This window comes from Corvus cornix, chromosome 1 (assembly GCF_000738735.6).
Source record: "Corvus cornix cornix isolate S_Up_H32 chromosome 1, ASM73873v5, whole genome shotgun sequence".
In the NCBI taxonomy this organism is placed as follows: Eukaryota; Metazoa; Chordata; class Aves; order Passeriformes; family Corvidae; genus Corvus; species Corvus cornix.
This window is the reverse complement of record NC_046332.1, coordinates 85,401,688-85,426,379: the sequence shown is the minus strand read 5'-3', so window position 1 is coordinate 85,426,379 and position 24,692 is coordinate 85,401,688. Positions and strand designations below refer to the sequence as shown.

The following is a 24,692-nucleotide window of genomic DNA, read 5'->3' as shown; positions in this document are numbered from 1 at the left end:
AGGAGTAAGGGAATAGAAGTAGGTATTTGTTTGAAAGGCCTTCAAAGGTACCCCCTGGGAGGCCAGAGGCTGTTGCCAAGATGGACTGCAAGATGGATGACAGGTCATGAGTTCTTCATACTTTTATAGGTTTGGTTCATTTGCATATCAGGCTTAATTCTCCAATTAAAGCTTGCCCCTCCCTTTAGGGGCTCTTTGGTTTATACTTTTTGGGCCTAGGACAGTCTGGGTGTCCTTGAAGAGCAGGCCCGGAGAGGCTTTGTTATGTCTACCTAGCACGAGAGAGCAGAAATTAACAGGCTACAAGAAACTTCAGAGTTACACACTAGGCAATACAGAATTTGAAAAACATGAAAGTTAAAACCTAAGGCATCATCATTATCCTCTGCTGACCCAGGCTGTGTTGACAGAGGTCTCCCAATTAGCCTGAAGGAGAGTTAACAAGGTAGCATTCAAGGAGGCAAAGTGTTTGTGGCTGTAAGGTGTAAAGGACTGCTTATTCCTTGCCTCTAATTGGAACAGAGCATCCTCCCTCTCCTGACCACCTTCCCCAGCAACAGCTGAATCTACAACACTCCCTCCATGCCCATGAGGTAAACTCCAACCCCTTACTGATGACAGCAGCTCATCTTTCAGATCACATTTCCCCCTGACTTTGAGTCTATATCTAATATCCATGGAAAAGCAAAAGATTCCCAGAATCCAGCTACATCTTTCAAATACATACTCCTGTCACAAGCACCAGCTCCCGGAAGATACTTAACAGAACCAATCCTTTCTTTTGTGCTTCGCACACATTTTCAGCTTTGCTGCTGCTTTCCTTAACTCCTCATTGCATACTCTGACTACACAAATTTTTGCAAGCCTAGGAAGGAGCCTAATTGCATTATTCCTTCTGATATAAACTGGGTCTACCTGTGTTACATGTGAATGCAAAGTGTGGGGGACCAGCAGTAAAATAAATGTATTTCACAGAGTGGGTAAAGTATATTTGAAGAGATGAAAGAGGTTATTTATTTTTTCTATGCCTCTCTGTCTTTTCAAGTCTTGTATACTTTTCTATGGAAAATTTTTTACCTTTTCAAGTGATCTGTGTCCTTTTTGGCATGACCTCTTTTTGGCTATCATTCCAGCTCTGCTCACTTCCTAAAACAGACATATTATCACACAAAAGAAAGTGAAGCAAAGATATCAGGCACTGATCTAAGATGCCCAGACCAACTACAGCATTGGGGAAATCAAGGTTAGAGGCATTATGCACTAACAGGCATCAATGGTCATATTACAAAAGTTGGAGATTTTTCCATCAGTGTTGATTCCTATAGCAGACATGCTTCAGGGCCACTTGATACCAATTCTCATGGCTAACTTATGTTTTCAATGCCTCTTATCCAGCCTGGTGATATTTTTGCTTTGACCATTTTTTCAGGACTTTGTTGGAGCCTTCTGCACAAATCAGTCTCCCTAGAAAGTGAAGCAGTATGAATATGAGGGCTTTACATGGATACTTTCTCCTGAGCTCTTAAAGAAATAATCACATTTGTTCTTGATCTGATTTTACAAAAATGTGTCGTACCATCTTACTAAAAGCCAAATGTTCAGGGTGGTCTCTAAAAGTTGTTGATATGGTATATAAAAGCTGTAGCACTGCCTATAAAACAACCTTTGGGCCAGAAAGTAGGAGAATTTAATCAAGTAAATTGATGGGAGGGAAAATGAAGTTGTTGACACAGACTTTGGCTGAGAAGATCCTGAGTTGCAGGTTGCCAGAACTCAGACGGCTGTAAGACAGAGCACACACTTGGTTGTCTTCTTCCCATGCCGTTACCCTTGCTATCTTGCTGGCACCTGCTGGATAGCCTCCAGGACCTCCTGGAGGCTTGCCCCACTGCAGTATGAATATTTTTACATAACCTAAAGCAACTTGGCAGGGTAAATGCACTTGACAGAAATTTGTTCAGTGTGAATGGCTTGAAGACACAAGGCCAAAAATTTAAGGTAATTTAATGTCATTTGTCATGCTGGGAAAGTGAAAACGGAGGTTGCATTTTCTTGTGGAAGTACTGAAATCTCCAGTTCTGTTATTTTCTAAAATTAAATATTTAAAGGGCTAGAAACAATTAGGCTGTGTACAATAAATACTGAATATCACCAAGAGAAGAACCATCACGAACATTCTATTCTGTAAGTTAAATGAATCCTAGGAGTGATATACTGTCCAAAGGGATGTGTAACTCCTCTATAAAAGTTATTATTCTTTTAAATAATTAAAAAGTGAAGTCAGTCACCTGGCACAAGAGCAGAACATAACAGCACTTGTTTAAAACAGGTTGAAACAACCCCCACTGACTCTCTAGTACTTCTCTCTTTTTGATGTAAGCAACCAAATCATTTTAAGAGCAGACATCAGTGACTGTGGACTAAGGAACTACTGAAATGTCATGATGGTCTCCTGAGGTAGTTGCTTATGATTTAATGATTATGAATAATACTGAAAGCAGGTACTTTGAAACTGAATCTGACCTTTCTTAGTCAAAAATACAGGAATAGTCTTGAAGGGTGAGAGTCTCATGAACTTGTTCCTGACTACATGTTGTTCTTGTCAGGATAAACAGCTATGCCTTGGTTAATATGATAGCAAGCTTTCAAGTATACTGACAGTGAAATGATTTTTTTTTTTTTTTTTTTTTTTTTTTTTTTTTTTTGGTGGGGTGGTCATGGGATGAAAAGAAAGTAAAAAAAATCAGAAAGAAATTGAATTCAAGACTAACTGGCATAACCTTTCAGTGAAATTTGGAGAAAATATGTAAAAAGTTCATTTTGTATTACTTTAAAATAATGTATTAAAAAACAAAGTCTTTGCTACATATTTGAAACATTTTCACCTGCAATGATTATAGTGCAATTTATCTGAGAAAAGGGACTCCATCTACTTCCTGCAACAAAACCTGCAAATTAACACTTGGGGCCACAAGTCCTGCAGAGGGAAGTGGTGCAGCAGAACGGGTTTCCTTTCTCCACATCAGAAGGCAAATCAGGAGATAGGATTAGGGCCCAGACCATATGATAGCCCCTGTATGGTACTGATACTGTATGTGGGGAAGGGGTGGCCCTGCCACCACCACTCGGCATGAGGGCTGGGCAGCCACAGCGCGGCAAGGGGGCCGGTACTTCTTCCTTCCCGAACTGCAGGGAGAAGATATCAGTCTCCATGGACGAAGCAAACGTGAGAAGGCTCCTGAGGAAAAATGTATGGCTTTCCATTAGAGGGAGACATTATTCAGTCAGAAATGGAATCATTCAGGTTGGAAAAGACCTCTAAGAACATCCAGCCATTAACCTAGCTCTTCCAGGTCCACTCCTAAACCATGTTTCCAAGTGCCAGATCTACATATCTTCACAACTACTAAATACCTTCAGGGATGGTGATTCAACCATTGCCCTGGGCAGCCTATTCCAGTGCTTTAAAATCTTTTTCATGAATATCTTTTCCCTAATATTCAATCTAACACCACCACCACCACCCTGCCTGGTGCAACTTGAGGCCATTTCCTCATCTTGTTGTTTGTTACTTGGAAGAAGGAGACATGTGATCAGAGGGCTCAGTCAAATAGGAGCCAGACTCGAGAAGATTTCAGATCGTTCAGGGCTATGGCTTGGAGGCTCTGCAAAGCTTGACTTCTTTCACTGTATCACTACATCATCTGACATAATCTGCCAGCCAAAAAAATTAACCTTTAGGTCAATCTCACAGACTTGCACAGCAGAATTGGCAGTGAAATCTATTTGGCAGCAAGAGTTCTCACAGAGAACAGTGTTTGTTACTCAGTTGGGTCCTTCACAGGTTATTTCTTTATTTACATTGATGGGAAATATACAAATGTGGCATTTTGAATTAACACATAGTTATTTTTTAGTCTTTTTTTTAGATTAGAACTAAGGGACTTGTGTGTACTTTTCTTGCTGTGTTAGTGAGAGGGATAAATGAGGCCATGCACACCTTACAGCAGTACCCCGGCAGGGTGGAGTCTTAAACAAGATTAAAAAGACACTCATAGGAGGAAAACATCAAGGAAATAGCACCATGACCAGAGAGGTTATTTTGCAATGCAAATATAAAAATGTATCAGTTTTCAATGGGGAAAAAAAAATTACTGATGAGACAATTATATTAACCATCTATTGTTGTTGTTAGGCTTTTAATTTCCCTTGTAATCTACAGCTACAGTATTAATTAGGTGAATAAAAATTGATTGGATTATGCATTAGAGAACAATCCAATTTTAACTAGCTTGGGTGTGCTGTCGTTTTCTAGATGGTTTGTTATTATGGGATTGGACTGGTTGAAGATTTGTTGTTGGACATCTATTGGAAAATGCCATTCTCTAACAAAAGGGAAATTAGCAATTGGCATAAGGATTAATTATGACCACTGAGTGCTAAACTGATAAAGACTTTCAGAAGCTATTTCAGCAGTAGAGATCAGGTGATGCCTCATTAATTACCCCAGACTTCAGAAAAAATATGGTAGCATAATATTTTGAAATTCCCAGGCTAATTAAAGTTTTGCTTTCTTTTGCACTGTGTTATGTTTCTTTCAGGTACAGTAGTACACCCTACATTAGAACTGTTGCAACTTTTAAAACAATGTGTCTTTTTCAATTGTTCATATCTTACACTGAGAGACTCAGATTTTTTTTGCATTTTATTGGTTTGCACAGCTTCTTCAGAGCTTATGTAAAGCAGTATACTACTGTGTCTGGACCTCCAATTAGTACAGTCAATTGCACCTCTGAAGAGATCTCCTTCTGATAGAACCAATCATATTTTTTCCATTGTTAAAAATCAATGATTGTGAAAAATCATAGGTCTGCCAGTATTATGACTATATTTTTGTGTGCCGTAAAACTCTAACTGAATTATACCACTGAACTCACTGACAAAGCATCAGAACAGAAATTTAGGTGTTCTCAAACAGCACTGAAACAGTGAACAGATAATATTTTGCAGAACCTTTTCTTATGAAATGCAAAATATTCATATGTATATATATATATATATTAATTTCTAGATGGCTATCCTAAAGAGGAAATGATTTACAGATGGAGGAAAAACTCAGTGGAGGCTGCTGACCAGAAATCTTGGAGACTCTATCAGTTTGACTTTATGGGTCTCAGAAATACTTCAGAAATTGTGAAAACCTCTGCAGGTAAGAATGATACAAATGGTAGTGCTTTTTCTGGAAATCAAATTATTTAAAAATATTTATCCCTGTTTTGCTTTCATTCAAGTGTAAATTTATTTTAACATGTTCCAATGCTCATATTAGAACCTGTAAAATTCAGACCTCAAAAATATTGAATTTATCTTGATTTCTGATAATCTCTACTCTTCTGGTGACTTCACAAACTTAGGAATAAATCTTTACTTGATATAGCTGTTTGCTATAGACTTGAAGTTACTGTATGATTCTCATTCCTCATTTATTAGGCCATTCCTGCATCGAATCTCTCTTCACCATAAATTAAAGGGAAAGATTTTGAGCAAAATGGTAGGTTAGTGAAATTAGACACTTTAGTACTTTAGTACTTAATCATTCAGCCAATGGTTTACTATTTTTCTTAATATTTCAAAGGCACTCTCTTTCTCAGCTGATAAATGCCTTTGCTAGTGACCTTACCAATTAATTACAATTAAAATCTAATGATGCCTATTCTATTTCTTCAGAAATCTTGCTGTTTCTTATAATAACACAGTAATATAGAGGGAAAAAAAAGATGTTTAAAGAGAATACATTATTTGAACTGAATAAATTGTGGTCACACCACGTCTAAACTTTCTACATGACTGTAGTAAGCTCCATGATTACCATTTCGTAAGTCTTCTCACAGCTGCTGAGGATATCTGCTAGAAGCAACCTTCTGCTTTGCAGGTGGTGAATTTTTGAAAAAATCTGATTTTTTTTTTTTTTTTTTTTAAGGTAAGCAAAGCTAAGCAATTCTTTTGAAAACACTGTGAATAACATTAATGATAAAAAAGTTAAAAATCTGTTACACTACTGCTGTTCAGTCCTGGCCCACTCACTAACATCAGCAATGAATTCTTAGACCTGGACAGCAGTTTTTGTAATGAAGAGTCACTAAAGCTTTAGTGAAAATTTTAAGCTGGCGGTTTAGCAGAACAAAATGTTGCAACCAGAACACATGTGAAAGTTCTCTTTTGTTATGGATACAAAGCCTTTTAATTTGCAAGTTTCTCGGGAATGCAAATTTCCCATAAATTGAATGAGGTACAAAATACCAAATCATTAAAGTATCTATGTATGTGGTTTAACCCCAGCTGGCAGCTTAACCACATGCAGCTGCTCGGTCACTTTCCCTGGTGGGATGGGGGAGAGAATTGGAAGTCTAAAAGTGAGGAAACTCATGGGTTGAGATGAAGATAGTTTAATAGGGAAAGCAAAAGCTGTGCACTCAGGCAAAGCAAAATAAGGAATTAATTCACTGCTTCCCATGGGCAGGCAGGTGTCCAGCCTTCTCCAGGAAAGCAGGGAGGTTAGATGATCTTCGAGGTCCCCTTCCAATCCAAACCATTCTATGATTCCCTGAAAAAGAATTACCAGGTCATTATTAATGTAACGACAGTGTCTTGATAAACCAATCAAACTCTTCTTCTGCCAGGACAAAAATATATTTATAGAGGTCTTATTTAAATAAGTGAATGGATAATGTGGAGCAAAGAAAAACCTATTTCCTATGTTCTTTTTAGTATGTGCCCAGTTCTTATTAAGATGAATGAGTTGGCACAATATTTTTTGTATAATTGCTATTGCTTTTGCTGTTCACCCATGTTTGTGAGTGCACAATCCAACAGCAGTGTTGAACTCAAGTTACTGGAACCACGTGATATTTCTATTCTGCTAAAGGCACCACAGTGACAGAAAGCTGTTGACAAACTGGAGCTTATGCAAATACTGAAAAAAACCCCAAACCCCAAAAAACCCTGTCAGGAGATTGTGGAAGCTAACTTAGAGGAAACAATGTAAAACGTGTGTGTCAGATTGTCATCTGATCAAGATGTCATCTGGTGTTATTAGGTTAGAAAAATGGGTTGTGCATTTCACCGGATATCTAAGAAGAGAGTAAACAAATATATGAGAGATGTGAAAAATAAACCCCTGTGTTTGCATGTGGACCTGAGTTTGCAGAAAATAGACTATATTTTGTTACTGTATAGTTTAAGGTAATTTCAAAGGCCAGATTTACTGAATGTCAACAATATTTACTGTCAACATCAAACCCAGGGCCAAGACTTGAGAAGAAACAGGTACATTGGAAAACCTTGAGTATGCCCCATGATACAGCCTAAGGAGTCCCAAAATAGAGGGAAAGGGGCGGGACACAGTGCACCTGGGACAGTGCAATATGTCTCTGACAAAACTGGAGGTAATACTGTGACTACCTGCTGTGTCTAAATATATGTGAACAAATAGGATAAAGAGGCATCTCTACTCTGGTACATGCCTATTTACTGAAGCAAAGCGCTAGCCAAGAAGTTTGAGAATTTGGGAACCCACAAAGCTGCTGTTTCCTACTGTTTGGACAATCTGTGATAAAGAGACGTGGCAGCTGCTTCTTACAGGTGTTACATCTCCTTTACAGCCATGCCACAGAGGGCTGCAGGTGGTCAAAAAAGAGATGCCAGGTTCTGTCATGGAAAATCTGTGGCAATTTTACACTAAAGCTGCCTGGAGAGGGAGACTGCCCTGAGGCTGCCCCTAGGAGACTATGTGTGGAGGACACACCTTGAATTCATGCTGCTCCCCAGAGAGAGCAGTTCCCACACTATGCCCTGGTCTGTCTGGGGTCCCTCTGAACCATGTGGAAGCCCATAATGGCCCCAGCAGCCTCCACCCCTCTGCAGACTCAGGACAGAAAGGAAGAGCACCATTGTTCAGAGTGCTGCACAGGGAATCATTCAGGCTAATAAGGTGGAATTAGGGAAAGGGAAGCAGGCTGGACACCAACAGCAGCTTTCTGACAAAAAGGTACTAAACTTCACCTCTTCCTCCCAAGGGAAATTATGGGAACTACTGTTGCAGAGAGCATTTAGAAGCAGACTAGGCATAGTATAAGAAAATCTACTGCAGGGACCAGTCCTGCACTAACAAGAGATGGATTCAAAACCCTAACTTCCTTTTTGCTTCTGACTTACACCTTTCTGCTTGTTTATGACACTATTACTTCTCACTAAATTACATCTATATAATGTGAGAGCTGCTGCAGTGCTACATTCCTATGTCCAGCTTGGGGATCTCTTTTTAGCTTGTCTTAAGCCATGTTCTGGGTATAATGAAGGGAGGTCACACTGACCACATGGCAACTTGTTGCTGTTCTTCGTCATTTGCATTAAATCCTTTCTTGGTAGTCATTTTCATGACAGTTATTAGATTTAAGACTCAGCAGTGTTCTGCTTTTGGATTTTTTTTCGGTCTTTCCAAACCTTTTTCAGATATTTAAATAACCTTTATGTTAATCCATGATAATTTCAGAGGTACATGAGCAAGAAGCCAGCTGTCACAGAGTGTATTTCAGAAATCTAAGCAAGATGAGAAATGTCATCTTTTGCACTGAACCAGCAGTGGCTTAAATTATTGACACAGTGGCGTACTTTGCTCTTTTTTTACAATAGTCTGGCAGCCAGATAAAGTCTTCATTGCCACCTGTAAGAAGTGTATGGCTTTCTCCTGAGATTTTTTTTTTAATTTCATGCTAAGATACAAACACCGAAAAAAAAACCAAAAAACCCAAAAAAACCTGTTCCGGTTTGACCAAATTTAGAAATACATCATGTGAGAGAAGGCAGGTCACAATCATCCCTCCCCCACCAGGTTTGGGAAAAAATAAGCTTTCCTCGAAGGAAAGTGAAAGAGATAAAAACTATTTATTTAACAAACACAGAGGAAAAAGATAATGATGCTAAATAATAAAACCTCTTGCTCTGCTGAGAGAAACCTGGGAAAATTTCAGAGTCCTTCGGTAGATCTCTCTATCTCCCAGCCCACCTCCAGGGCCAAGGCCTCAGTGGGAATTCCTCCCATGTATCCTGATGTTGAAACAGTCCAGCAGAGAGAAAAGGAAAAAAACAAAGTCCCGGAAAACAAAAGTTCAACTCTCCAAAGGAAAAGGAGCTGAGGGATAAAAAACTGCCGAAAACTGGCTGGAAAGAAAAGCCAGCCGGGTGCTTCCCTCCCTTCTCACCCTCCTGCCGCAGCTGAAAAAAAAGTCGCTATCTCTGTGTGACCTTGAACAAGTTGCAAACTGCTTTGAAAAAGTTTTGCTCAGTTTTTCCTTCCCCCTCTCAGGCTCAGTTTAAAGGCATAGAAAGGCACAAAAATTAATTTCTGGCCATAGGGCAGCAATATGGGATACACATCATAAAGTCACCCCAAGACAAACACAAAAACCAAAACCAAAACCAAAAACAAAACCAAACACAAAACAAACAAAAAAACAAAACAAAAAACTTACTGCAAATGGTGATTGCATGCAATAAACAGCAGAAATCACTGTGGTGGCGGTATGATCATGATCCTTTACCTGAAACGCTGAGAAGTTTCTCACTGTCAGGTGATACCAAATTAATTCACCAGTACTGAAAAATTCCCCTGTTGCCCAGTGGCAAGATACTCAGATACTATAGCAAGAGCACTTCTCTTGCTACAATGTCAAATAAGGCTGACAAAGCTAATTAAAGTAGAGGGAACACAAAGCCACCTGTGAAAAGAAAGGACAAACTGCATGTACAGAAAAAATGCGTAGATTTTAAAACTGCAAGTCAGCCAATGGAAAGGTGACCAGGACAACAGGAGAGAGAAGAATGCCATCTTTAAAAGCACTCTGTGTGTTTGTAGTAAACTTCAGGTTTCTGAGTCCTAAGACTCAGAAATGAGACACTCCAAATACACTTGAGGGGAGTGGCAGGGTGGGGCACAAGAGGGGAACAAAAACAAAGACAAGAAAAACAATTAAAGCTCATGCAGTGAGTTGTACTGTTGCTTGCACTTTTCTGCTGACATCTCCCTCAGAAAGTCCATTCATTCTTTTTAAACCCCTTCTTTTCTCACACTGTTAGATAAATACAAAAACATTGTAGCTATTGAATCTTATTTTTATATACTTAAAAACTTCTTTGCATCATACAAGTATTGTTTGTGTTCTTCCTCTGACACTGATTGTGCCATAATCAAATCTCTCCTGATGGGAGAGAGTTTTTAAAGTCCTTGCCAGGAGTTCCAGAGACAAACAGGGACTCTCAGCCTTCGCTGCTTCTTGATAGTTGTTTATCAAGTCTTATCAGAGAAAAAGAGTCACTAGCATGATCCAGACATAGCACAAAGCAGAGAATGCAGGAGAAACTGAATTATCAAGATTTACACATCCTTTTAAAGGTAAATCAACCAGTGGTTACTAAAAACGTACATTATTTTTACTTTTCTACCAATTATTTAGTAACACAGCCAGGAACTGTGGAATTCTTTGTCCAATCATCCCAAACGACTTTTACTGCAGAATATGGAGCAGTAGAAGAAGAAGAAGGAGGTTTGGAGAACAACAACAATCCTCCATTTTGATGTTTTTTGCTTTTATCTATTTACTACATTAGCAAACCCAAAACCTCTAAATTTTTCACCCTGTGACAATCTTACATAGTATTCTATCACCTAATTTACACTAGTTTAGTTTCTAGTTCTTTTCTAATAGTAGGCAGTTTTTTCCATGGACAGAGGTCAAAAGCTGTATTGTTCAGGGGGGTGAAACCCCTCAAAACAGGTGGAGAAATATTCTCAGCACTCTGGGTTCCTACATTCCTCAGATCCTTTTAGCCTGAGAGATTTTTGCAGTTCAAAGGGCCTTTGCATAACTAAGTTCCACATAATTCATCAGAAATAGAAAATACCAATAACAGCACCCTATTAAAAAAAATTAATAGCTGATTATTATATAATAACATATATAATTTCTAATTCTATTATTATAAAAATATAATGATAATTATATATAGTGCAAATTATATATATAGAACCAGACAGAAAGCACCATTTCATACATTCTGAATTATTCCAAGCATCAATACTCAAACCCAATAAATAGCCATAACAACTGCCATAGGAAGGTACAACTTTGTTCACATACCATGGATCGGTGATGATTAGTGGAGTCTGCCTATCATAAAACTTCTAAATCGTGCTTTATGTTTTGAAATTGCTGTTTCATAAAGTACTTCAGCTTAAAAGATGCTCTCAGCTGCATCACAGGGCTGCAAATCAAGGTTGATCTCTGTCACAGACTTAGATAAAGCTCTTTTGGGCCATGCCAATAACAACACCAGTTAAAGCACGTATTCTTTTGCAGCATACTCAGTAAATGATAAGTACAAAACTACTAGAGAACAAAACAAAGCAAACTTGTCTTTCAAGAAAATGCAAGGATCTATATACAAATATAGCTACTGGAAGAGGAAGGAAGGAACAGACATATTTTCACAGGGATGCCAAATTTCAGTAGGAGAGCCCCCATCAAGTCAGATGTGTTCTTGCAGCACAGAACACCAACTATATCCTGGGCTCCATCAAAAGCAGCGTGACCAGCATGCGGTGGTTCTGCCCCTCTACTCCACTCCAGTGAGAAGCGTATACATGGAATATTGGGTCCTGCACTGGGGCCCTCAGCATAATAAGGACATGGACCTGTTGGAATGAGTCCAGAGGAGGGTCATGAAGATGATCAGAGGGATGGAGCTTCTCTCATGTGAAGACAAGCTGAGAGGGTTCGGCCTGGAGAAGAGAAGGCTCCAGGGAGACCTTGTAGCAGCCATGCAGTGCTGAAACAGGGATGATAAGAGAGTTGAAGAGGGACTTTTCACAAAGGCCTGTAGTGACAGAACAAGGGGAGATGGCTTCAAACTGAAAGAGAGTAGGTTTAGACTAGATATTAGGAAGAAATTCTTTACTGGACAGGCACTGGAACAGGTTTCCCAGAGAAGCTGTGGATGTCCCATCCCTGGAAGTGGTCAAGGTCAGACTGAATGGGGCTTTGAGCAGTCTGGTCTAGTGGAAGGTGTCCATACCCATGGTACAAGGCATGATACTAGATGATCTTTAAGGTCCCTTCTAACCCAAACTGTTCTGTGACTGATTCTGTGGGTGAATCTGAGACTGACATTAGCTGACGCTCTTTGTCTGAAGTGAACACACTCCCAGAGATTTATCCAGAGGAAATGGTGCTCATGACTAGCTCTTCTACTAGGTGAGCAAAGAACAGCTGACTTGAGAAAGCATTTAAAAATGGTCACCTTTGCTTACTATTTACTGTCAAATGCTCCCAGATCACTCAGTTGTAGGCACAGAGAGCCCACAAAAATTATCCACACAAGGTGAGCCAGGTTGACCAGTGCCAGTCCAGGCCTAGGCAGCCATCCAGTCGTCATCCCATAGGTCCACACTGATAGGGCAGGACCACCACCCATCCCAACCATCAGACTGGCAAGGAAAGGCCAGGGTCAGCAGCAGGCAGCTGAACCCCTCAGCTGGAGGAAGAGGTCGCAAGAGGGGTGTCAAAGAAGGATGGTCAGAAGCTTATCAAAGCAGCTGGAGCCTGTTGGTGCACTTATGGTCTTGACAATGAGTGGAAAAAAATGCACAAGATGCCATGGTGACTGAATGTGATTGCGCCCATGCATACTTATTTTTAATGATCTGATTCAGTCACAACCTCATGTGCCAGCTAACTCATCTGAAGATATTTATTTAGTGAATATCTATAAAACTTATGGGTTTTAAAGTCATTGACATTTTTAATGTCCCACTGAGTCCTGACGACACATCAGAGAGCTCTGTCATCTCTGTTCTTCCCAGGACAAATGTGAATTTGAGGATTTTTTTTCCTCAAACGCTAAATTCATTGGGAACAAGAAGACACTACCTCAGCTGACTGTGCTGCACAGACTTTCTTTAACCAGATGGCATCCTGAAGCAGACAGGTGGAGACTCAGAAAAATACAATGCACCATTTTAAAATAGTCTATTTTCACTTACGTGGCATTGCGTCTCATTGGAGCTTTGCCTCTTTCCCAATGTCACATTGTCCTGGTTCCAGCCAGGACAGGGTTAATTTTTTGCAGTGGCCAGGAGGGATATGGCCAGGATATGGGTATTATTCTATACTGCCTTCATTGGGAGTGGAGGGAAAGGGATTCCAATAAGATCCAGAATGTTTATACAGTTTAGGATTACTTTGTGTGTGGCACCAAATATACACCTGGATTTGAGATGACTCTCATTCTTTGGCTGCTTTCAGAGGAACAGAATAGTACTGTCTTATGCCTCGGCAGTCATCTCTGGAATGAGGGAATATCGTAGGACTTACTTTCTGACAGTAAATATCAAATTGTCTGAAAAGAGAAAATTAGCCTGGTTATAAGAAGATTTAGCAATAATCTTTTTGTGACAGTTTTTATCTCTAATACAGTATTTGGAATAAACCAAATCCCTTTTTAGCAGAGAAATCAACAGTATTGACTTTTAAAAGATATTAATTTACATGTCAAACAGCAATGAATCCGAGTGAATATTTTGAAGATTTTGAATTTTTTCTAAGAGAAACTTAAATTTTTATTTTTAACAGTAATTCATACAATAGTCTGATAACTTTGTCATTAGCTACTCAGATTAGAAATGTAATAAATAAATAAAAAGATCATTACTAATAATACTTCGAGTCTATTAAAGTGTTTTCCTATGTTGCTTGCAAGTTTGACTGACATTTATGGGAATCAAAACTTTGATATTGCCCTGAAAATCCAGTACTTGCCCATCTTGTTACAAAATTGTCTCATAAAGCTCATAGTAAGACATCTTCTGAAGAGAGTGATTTATAACTGCACCAATAGCCTACTGAAGTTAATGGAACTTTTACCTGGTGCTGGCCTGGGATCAGTTCCTGAAATGTAGAAGCTCGAAACTGTATATTTAATGTGAGTAATTCTTTAGTCACTAGAAACTAGAGAAAGCTCAGCTAATAAGGGTAAGTATAACATGCTCTAAAAACACCTTCCATCTTCTGTTCACAAATAGTACACCAGATAAGTAGAATAAGAGGAGCAGAGAGAATATTACTCCTCTCCATACTTTGTAAATTCAGCAGAACTGCATATATAACTGGCTTCATTCTTATGCTTTGCTTTGCAGAGACAAATGCTTAGTGTCCTTTGTATAGGTTCTACCATGGCAAATGGTGAAAGATAAGTAATAGGAAGTAATTTTACTTAGTAGTAAAGGCAAAAGTAGAACAAAAAATAGGCAGTGGGACACTTGGAGGCAAGTCTTCACCTGCATTTTTTCTGAAGGGAAAATTTTGGTAGGAAGTGATTTTTCCCTAAAAAAAACCATCCAGTTGTCCTCATTAAAGGACCTCAAGTTGTCGTTTTTAAAGACTTCCATACTGTATGGAAAAAACCACACAGTCTTTTTTCCATTATGTTTTTCTTCAGCTGATGTTTTTATCTGATCATCCATATTTCGGGATATTTTGTATGTGTCTGGCTTTAAGCATTAAGGTTCCTTAATTAGTGTCCTCATTCACACATCAAGTGACAATGCTGTATTTGTTCCTCCTCTGTGTGCATGGAGTCCTAATCTCCTGCTCCCTTCTGCTGGAGCTACATAATTTTCTATTCTGGGATAGTTCACCAGGACAGGTAGACAACAAGGTTGACTCTGTTCTCCAGTAACTATAACCCAGACCTTGGGGTTTTAACCTGCGCTCTCCTCTGAGCTTGAAAGAGTGATTGAATATTTAATAGCAGTGTGAAGAGCTAAGTAAACCCCTTACAGAATTTAGCACAAAGGCTAGCCAAGTCACTCAAGACATAGGGACTTTGGTCTCACATATCCTTGTGCTTTTACCAGTAGATCACAAAGTAAAAAACAAAAGACTGGAATTGCTTCCATGTTTTGCTTGGAAAAAAATTTGGTTCCTTACTTCTAAAGAACAGAGTTGTGAATTTTATATAGCAACAGAGGCCTTCCTGATAGCAGTCACTTCTCATCTGCATTTTTCCTACCCATGATGACACCATGGTAAGCTGATAGCTTTTAGGGATTTATTCTGTGATTTCCAGCTCCCTCACTTGCTGCTCTCTGCAGTCATGGCAAAATTTGTTCTGGGAGAATAATTGTGTGGCCAGACATTGCCACATAAGAAGCCACACTGCCATTTGTATGATACCTTTAGAAGTGAAACCTTTGACCTGCTGGACTATGTTTATAAAGGCAGTAACGGGCTGTCATGGTGGCTAAAGCAGTAGGGAGAGAGGGAAGTATTTCTATGGAAAAGACACCATTACTGCAGTCAGAAGGGCTTTACAAGTGTCTTTAATACACAAAATACAAAACAGAATTGGATCAGTAAGTTGACTTCTAATTAGGTGCACAATGTAGACAGAATATTTTGACTCAAACTGTGAAACATCTCTTGACCTGCAATGCAGATTGATGATACAATTTCTGTTATTAATATCACTTTGATGGGGGTGGAAATATTATATAAGAACTGAATTTATTCAGCTGAGAACAACCTTCTAGACTTGCTGTTCCAGCACCTCTGGCTTTTATTCCTACTTCTCTGTCATCACACTGCTGTATTGGTGATTTATTGTTGGCTAAATCAAAAGCTTTATACTAATGCAAACTGTGAAGGTTTGGCCTTTGGCCAGGGTCGCACAGTAGCTACAATGTTATCTAAAAGTCTTTCAGAAGCAGAAATTGTACTTAATTTAAAACTCACAGTATTGCAGAGGATATCTTATATTTTATTAACTTCTGAATCTATAAATTTAATCAAAATTTTAAGATACAGAGAGTATGGAAGAGCTATTTACATGCCGCAGAAAGGTGCTAAGTGTCTTTTTAGATTTTAATTTCCCATAAACTAGCAAAAATTGCAATGCAGACTAGTTACTTGCTAGCAAGATCTCTCTAAATTTAGCCTTTACTCCTTCACATCAGGCTCATGTTTCCAGATATATTTCATGGGGCTATGGAAGCTCTTTCCTTTAGGACCCTTTTCTGCAGCTAATATTCACAACATTCAGGTCTTGTTCATAACAGCTCCATTTCAGTCAACACCTTCTGCTTCATAGTTACACTGGCAAGAGCCAAAATCTCTTCTATAATTAGTTGCCTGATGCTGGATTTATCCACTGTCTACTGAAGCCAACATTCATCTTACCTTTATCTGCCAGAAAGTCTGGCACATATGAGCTGTGCTGTCAGATAGCTAAGGAAATGGCAGAGTACAAAAATAAGCCTTCAGAAAGTTTCCAAACCTTCCAGCAAATACAGCTAAAGTGGTGATATGAGGCAACCTGAGAGCATCCCGGGTGTGTAAGTAAGCCTGCCATGTCAAGGACTGCCACAGCATCCCATAGAAGACCAGGGGTGAATCCTTGGCACTTGTGTGTGGCCATTTGGCAGTGACAAAACCCTCACCGGCACCAGTCATGATGCATTACAGTGTTTACAAGATACTTTTGACAGAAGACACTAAAAAGACTTTTGCTCATTACATCAGAAAAAGTTAATCACAGTCAGCTTGGGACAAACTGAAGGTGTGGAGCAGAGTTCCATTGCAGTGACATATATAGTCCCAAGAGTACAGGAAAGTGGCATTAGGACAAGGATCTCAAAATACTCAAGTGACTTGTCCTAAGATCTGTCAATGTCCTTGTGCTTCTGAAAAGATAAATGCTCTTGAATACACTGCCTTCTCGAATGAGCCTTGTAAGTGAATCTGTTTAGTGTTTTAGACTATCTATAAAACAGTGAGGAACTATAATAGTAGACAATATCCTTATATAGGATAATTCTACATGATAATGGGGTATTTCCTTGTCAAGCTTTCTATCGAAACCTTTTGGTCTTTCTCAGAAATTACAATCTTGTATTTATCCTCAGTGGAGAGGAAAACTAAAATTTTCGTTCTGACATGACCCCTAAAGACTGGTGTTTGAAAGACTACATTTAGCTATTCTGAAGATCTGTACATTGCTCCCTGATGCAAGACAATTAGAACATATTATTTTTCTTTACCTGAAACAATCCACAGCTACTTCTCTTCTAATTGTTTTAAGCGTCTGCAACTGCAGTAGGTTCACTTTTAGGTTGTACTAATCTTTCAAGTCTGTGTTGGACCTGGGGACATGCTGCTCCAGCTTCCCCTCCCCATGCCCAAACAAAACAGAGCATGGTGCTATACCAACGGAGAACAGTTTATTTTTAGATAATATACAGATTTTCATCTGAGAAGTACAGAACCTCCACCCACATTCTAATTCAAGTCAGTATCACACTTAATTGCAAACCTCTTATAGGTAGGAGCAGTTAGAGTGAAAAAAAATCTGAAGCTCTTTCTGCTCTTCATATCCATAGCTTCAGGCATGTCCTTTGCATGCTATAAACAGAGTGCCAAATTGTTCCTTCAGTAATATTGATTCAAAATAGAAATTGTCTTAGAGTAATGAAGTACAAGTATCATAGAATTGCAAAGCAGTCTGAAGAGAAGAAAGAATATGCATCTAGTTTATTGTTCACTGGATGCAGGTTGCTATGAAACACATAAAGATCTTAAAGGTTAAAGGAATTGAAATTCTCATGCATCTTCCTACTGTAGTCAGACACTTGACAAAATAACGCAACTCTTTAAGCAAAGAGGAAGCAAAACACGCAGATCATAGTTTTAGCACACTTGGTCTATTTTGGTTAGAATTTTTCTCTGTCTGGTTAATTTTTTAAATAAGGATACATTCCAGAAAAAAAAAAAAAACAAACAGTTAAATATATGTCTATTAATATAAAACATAGATTTAAATGTCTGTTTTAGTAATACCAATTTACACACTCCCATTCCAAACTCTCTATTTCATCCTTATTCTTCTGTTCCTCCCCGAGAGAGAATATGTCTGTTTGCTATTCTAAATGCTTCATTGAAAAGGAAGAAAACGTGGTAAATATTGTCTGTGTTAACACAATAGATAAAGAGAGAACCATATTGAAATGTGAAAAAATTTTGTTCCAGCTTGCTCTTATTTAAATGAATAGACAGAGTTCTTTCTAAGGACACATGCTGAGCATCATGTCTGAAAAAGAACAAATCCTTGAATAGGTTTCACGGTGCCTGTAAGGATCCTCTCAGCAAACTCTGAACTTCAGGTCACCTCTGGCTAACACTCATGGAATTAATTGATGTTTTTTATAACTCAAGCTGTCTCCAGAATGTGTCTGCTCATGGGACAGGAACCATTAAAAACTTCTATGGAACAAATTTGGACTATCTTTACTGCTTGAAGTCGCCAGACACACTGAGGCAGGGAGACTGTATCGGGTGGTGAGATCATTCCCTTTGCAATGAAATGAATCCTTGAAGAGTACTGTCAATACTGGGCTGATGAAAGCTCCCTCCATCACCCTCAGGCAGCACTAGCAAGGGTGCAAAGCTGACCTTTAGCATCCTCTAACAGCACATAAAGCAGCTGGAAGGTGTTCTGGTCTTGACATTCTACACTGTCACTTACAGGTGTAGAAATTTTGGGTTTAGTCATATCTTCTGAGATAAAAAAAGCCATTTTAACTCAGCTGTAGAATTTAACTCAGCTCAGAATTCATTTCAGGCCAAAGTACATTGCAAATGGTGCTTAATCCCATTCTCTAATATCATGTGTTTAAAAATCAGATCCATGGTGATATGTAAAGAGAACAGTATTGCAGGATGCTAATAAATACTCTATCATCTAGGAAGGGATTATTCCTTAAAACACAATACAAAGTTTTCCTATTGTCACAATCTTAAAATAAAACTGCACTTTAATTGGATTTTTTTTTTTTTTATGGCAGATAAATCTTCTTAGGACAGGGGAACTCCATAGAAGTCCAAGAATTGTAGCAAACAATACATTTATTATTGCTTCTGGTTTTGGTAACTTTCAACTGCCTCTGATATTGAACTACCAATATGCCCTTTTTTTACACTATACTCAAAATCGTTTATAAAATATGAGCACTGCTGACATCTAATCTCAGTTGTTTGAAGGAAAAAATTTACTCTTGTAGTTTTATCAGAGATTGAACCAGCGATAATGTCCTGAAACAGTTTCAGTCCCACTAATACTGCATTAGGCATTGCTTTATAAGGTAACTTGTGAACTTTTTTTTTGCCGTTCCTAAATTCATATATAAATGCCCATTTTTCTCCACTTCTTGCCAAAGTTTTTAACAAATTGACAAGAAAAAAATCTGATTTCAAGTGTTGCAAATTGTGGAAGTAATAGTTTCTTGAAGAATGCTGTGAACATAACTTTGAACACTTAAGGATGAATTGCTGACAAAAAATAGAACTTTGAAGACCACAGCCCCCAATTTTCTTGAGGTAATCTCTCTTTGGCTGCAAGATTCTTGTACAACCCTATAATTGGTATTAGGAAGTGTTTTGTTAGTACTCATACTGGCTCAGAAAAAAAATAGACAGAAAATTTATTTATTGTCTGCTTATTGTAAAAGCTTCAAGCTGATCCCATAGAGTAGATGTGAGATGCTGTTATTTTCAGCTTTTCTTCAGAAAGCTACTGTGAAAGGCAGTGAAAATGAAGTAACTTTAACATTACGTATTTCAAAAAACACCTTCATCTTATATTATCTTACTTGAATTTCTGCAAGTAAAGAAGGACATAAGTAATTCCAGAGTTGAATTGAGTAAGAAAATGAAAATAATATTGTTGAAGGTTTTTTTAATTGAATCCATGCTTTTGATTCATGCTTTTGAAGATTTATGAATCATTCAGTACATTAAAAACTGGGCTTATTGATTTTGTTACTTTGGTTTTGCTTTGTTCTGAAAGTAATTTTTTATTCTCCTATTTAGGAAAGCTGACAGCCAGTTAAAGCACAGTGCCATTGTGGTCAATATATCACAAAAGAATTTTTTATAATTGTATTGACAAATTATTTATTGAAAGTACTCAACAAATACGAAGTAAATAACAGCAAATCCATTTGGCAATACTCAAAAACATTCTTAGAATGTTATATTAATCAAATAGGGGATGAAGTGTTCTTCAGTCCATCACATTTCTTAATTACAATTTAAAACTTTTAATCATGGGATGGGATTGAACTGTTCATGCCTTCTGGTATTGGGTCAAACCACCTAAGACACACTGTGAATAGAGGCAATCACTTATAATCTCACTATGCTGGTTTAGATGTGGTCAAAAATCTCTGCTTTGACCAGTTTTATGCCAATTTGACTCAAACATGTCAAATTCAGCTTGCCTTTCCACACCTACCTGTCAGGCCCCTTTGCTTGTCTCTATTTTTCCTTCCCACTTCTTTGTTCCAAAGACCATTTTCTCTTAGCACTACTGTCCTTCCTTCCATGCCAGTTTGGGGCTTTGCTTTTACTATCCTTTGAACACATGCTTGAATAAGACCTTCTCTGACCTTTCGACACAGCCCTCCTGCCTTGCTCTTGGCTATTGTGCTTTCTTTTCAGCACAGACATTGCCATTCTTTCCCTGCCCAGGGGCGTGACACCATCACCTAACAAGGGTCATGCTGCGCATTCTCCTGCCTCAAATCTCTCCTGCCACCCTTCAAAATGGACCAGAACACAAGCAGCGGGTTTGACAGAGCTCTAGGCTATTCAATCTCCCTCACTGGCAACACATCATTGTGGCTGTATTTCAACTTTTCTACACAGTCGCACACGTAGATCCAGGGAGCGGGAGCAATGCAGAACCAGGGCTCTAAGAAAGGTCTCAAATAAAGATCATTAGTAAACTACCATTAGTGTTTGGAATGAGGAGTCATATGAGGATGCAAAAGTAGTTCTGGAATGCAACAGAAATTAATCAATTATGTATCTAATGTTTCTGTTTACAAAAATCTAATTCTACTACTCTAAGGAGCAAGATGGAATCACGGATACTTAGCAGGTGTTTGTGAGAGCAAGGACAATTGGAGAGATTGGGTAAATTCCCAGGAATCAAGTCACTGTAAAAGTTAACTTAGTTCAGCATTTCAGACTGTCCTCTCCTTTACGTCCATCCGCATGGTAATGCCAACCAAGAGCCTCAGGAATAAGAGACGTCACTTTTTTAATCACATAGTTGGCTGTTGTTTCTCCAGACATAGTCTGCTCCCACTCTGCTGACAGCAGAGTGATGGCAGTCCAGCTTCAAACTGAGACACAGCTCTCTTTCCATACTTGGTAGTATATTTCCCTTGCCTATCTGCTGCAACAAATAAGGGTGAAGATCAGCATGGATCTTCACAAATGTTGCCTTTTCCTGCCTGAATTTCGTCGTGCTCTGGGTGGTTTTCTTCCCATGTATTGCAGCATGGCATTTCACTTCCTTTATGACTAGACTGACTCCCACCTCCACAGAATTCCCTGCTCTGTGCAACATCCATGGTACATTGGACCATCATGCTTTCTTGGGTCACACATGAGCCACAAAGAAACTTAAAACGCTTTTATCAACACTTCAACTGCAAGCATGAATGATGTTGCTTATGGTTGTGTGACATGTATATGCAGTGCAGGAAATAAAGGATGTCACTCTGGCAGTGGCACTTAACCTGGTAGTGGCCTGGCAGTCTATTAGACTGCTTCTCTTTTGAAGTCACAGTCTCAAGGCCATCTCTCATCTGCTTTTCTCCCTCCACCTTGGGTTGATTCTACAGTGCAGAAAGCTGTTAATGTAATGATTTATCAAACCACAGCACATAGAATGTCTTAGGCCCATTTTAGATTCACAGCGATTTTTTATGTTAAGGAAAACAGTTCAGTGGCTTTTGCACTGGAGGAAATGCAAAAGTACAGGATTGTACTAACTCTGAAAGGATTTATAGGCATGGACAAAGAAATTCAATAAGCCTGATTCCCTCTACCTTAGAGAGAGTTTCTGCTGTAAAAGGAAAAGGGAGACAAAAGCAGAACAAAGTAAATATAGCACAGGATGATGCAACGTTCAACAAAGTGAGAAGCAAAGGTGAAATGACTTGCCCATAAATGCAAGTATTCAACAAAGCTGGAAACTGACTCTAGCTTTAGTGATCCATTTTTTGTACCAGGTTTCTCCTGAAAGCAGTCAGAAGACATCCTAGTGGGGAGTTAAGATTCAGGGTGGTATTATGCATCATGAAAGGCTTTCTCTTTGTCTTATTAACCTTTCTTTCCCTGTTCCCCACCACTTCATATTATGAGACCTCCAGTTAAATAACACTGGGTATTTAAACCACTTTCTATCAAAAGAGAAAAATAAAACTGAACTTTTAGAGGGTTTTTGTCCTCCTCTTTTTTTTGGCTGTTTCTTTTTTCACTTTTTGTTTGGCTTCTTTTTCTTCTGACAATACTAATTTTTCATGCTGTCAATTCAGTTTGGAGAACTACTTAAGAGTTAGATTTTCTTCTATGTTCGGACTACTCGTAGGGACCTCCTTGGAATGGGATCTATGGGTATGTTATATTGGACTGCTGGAATCAGGAAACCAAAAAGAAAGAGATGTTTGGTCTTCCCTTGAATTTAATGTGGTAAATTCCATCAGTTTAAATGGGATGTAAAAATAACAGCCAATCAGTATGTACTATTTAAAATTATTTTACCAAAGTTTACATGACTTAATAAAAAGGCAAGAGAACATTCTTATTATGTAGGGTTTAAGAGTACTGATTTCCTACTATAGGTGTATTTATGTAATTTTTTACTTCAAAAAGGGAACATGAAATTATCTGCACAACTGGGGACTGAAGGAAGAAAAGGGAGAGGAAAGGTTTAGTTGTTCAGCTGCAATATAAAAACTTTGAGATTCGCATTTAGTTCTAATTAAATATGCCTAAAGAAAAGAGGAAAAAAAAGCCAGAAAAACCTCTTTATCAGTGTCTGTGTAATTAAGCATGTACTGTTTTTATTTATGATAAAAAACAGTTTTCTCCCTCTGCAATTCCATGTAAATGCAAGCTCAATCATTAGTATTGCAGGATCTCTGATGGTTTCCAGCATTAGTAATAAAAAGTGGCAGCTTTATTAATCAAACATGTTCAACCACCCAAACATCATTAATAGTTGATATGATCTTATAATGCAAATGCTTAAGCACCTGGAAACATTTCCATGAAATATTGACTTAATGGTAAGTGCCAAGAAGATACCTAGTCCTCCACTTCTTTTTCCTTTAACTATATAATCCAACAATATAAATCATAAACAGGCCTGCCCAATATTTATAAAACTACAGTCCAGTCTCCTGCCCATCCATTTAAGTAGCTAAATTCTAAGCACTTTTGGTCAGTTAAGAACTCTGTTTAGTGCTCCATTGCTTCTTGTTTTGAGCCCAGGACCAATGGAAGAAATTATGTTTACAAAAGATTTTAGTCCATAAGTAAACCAAGAAAGATTTGAAATAATACTGAATTGTGGAAATAGATTCACATTGAAATAAATAATTTTGAGGAAGAGTGCTAGTTAAGTTTAAAGTCTTCTTTTTCCACCTGTGCGAGGCCACCATGTGAGTCAAAGCATGCAAGGAAGACCTTGCCCTTCAGGGCTAATAAGCCCAGACCAACAGCTTTCCAGGCAAAATACCTTGTCTTATTCTGTGTTTGAAGAGTTTGTAGGCCCAGTCCAGGCTCCCTCTGGTCAGGAGATCAGGCTGAAGGAGAAATGTAAAAGTGTCCTGTAAGTCCAGAAGGAAAGAAATACTCCCTTCCAGGTCATGTTTTTCTCCAGACTTAATTAACCTAAAATCATGCCTCATTTGGTGATTTTGCCTTATTATTGTTCACAGTTCATTAATAAAATCATTAAACAATCTTAAAAGTTTCCAAGAGAAGACAGAGCTGGGAAGTGATGAGAAACTGGAAGCTAGGGTCAGGGGCCTGGGACTGGTTGGACAAGGACATTAATATCCAGGGAGAGGCAAGCAGGTAATGAGAGGAGAAAAATGAAAAAGAGAGGAGTTTGTGGAAGGCTGGATAAGAAAACTTCTGTCATAGGAAATGAAGCTATGCAGTGTAGGAAAGACTGGGACATGGGTGAGAAGGGAGATGGCAGGAATGAATGGGTTGGGAATGGGATGAGAAGCTGGTGGACTAGTGCTGGATCCGTTTGCACACACCAGCTAGATAGTAAGAGATGTGAACAAGGAAAGGCTTTGGAGAGAGGCAGAATATATTAAGCTTGATGAAAAGACTACATTGCTGTTCAGAGCCTGGAAGCGAGTCCAAGACTCTCAGGTCTCACCAATACTCCACTGTCAACAACGTGTTTATGAATACATGACAAAATATCTGTTTTTCAGTTTCTGGAATTAGGAGTTAAATGATCTTAGACAGTAACAGTCACTGAGCTCAGGTATCAGTAGGGCCACAGGATGATCTGCAAATAAAGTAAGGAGAGAAAATATTCAGCGCAACCTTTTGTTCAGTCAGGAAGTGGAGAGATTCAATAGAGACCATTGAATCTAGCAAAACACTGGATGAAAATCAAGAAGTGAAATGAACAAACAACCTTCTAAATGCAACAACCACAAAGCTTTGACCGTTCTGTCCTTTGCCATTCATTGCTATCTGGAAGGAACT

At 38.6% G+C, this 24,692-nt stretch overlaps 1 protein-coding gene across 2 annotated transcripts in view; it reads left to right on the top strand.

Annotated features, from left to right (window-relative positions):
- The window catches only part of GABRG3 (gamma-aminobutyric acid type A receptor subunit gamma3), a 310,103-nt gene that overhangs the window by 247,939 nt on the left and 37,472 nt on the right, over positions 1–24,692 (top strand). For both annotated transcript variants that reach the window (XM_039548246.1, XM_039548241.1), the window contains exon 6: positions 5,072–5,209. In XM_039548246.1, coding sequence (XP_039404180.1) covers positions 5,072–5,209 — 138 coding nt within the window. The remainder of the gene's footprint in view (positions 1–5,071; positions 5,210–24,692) is intronic.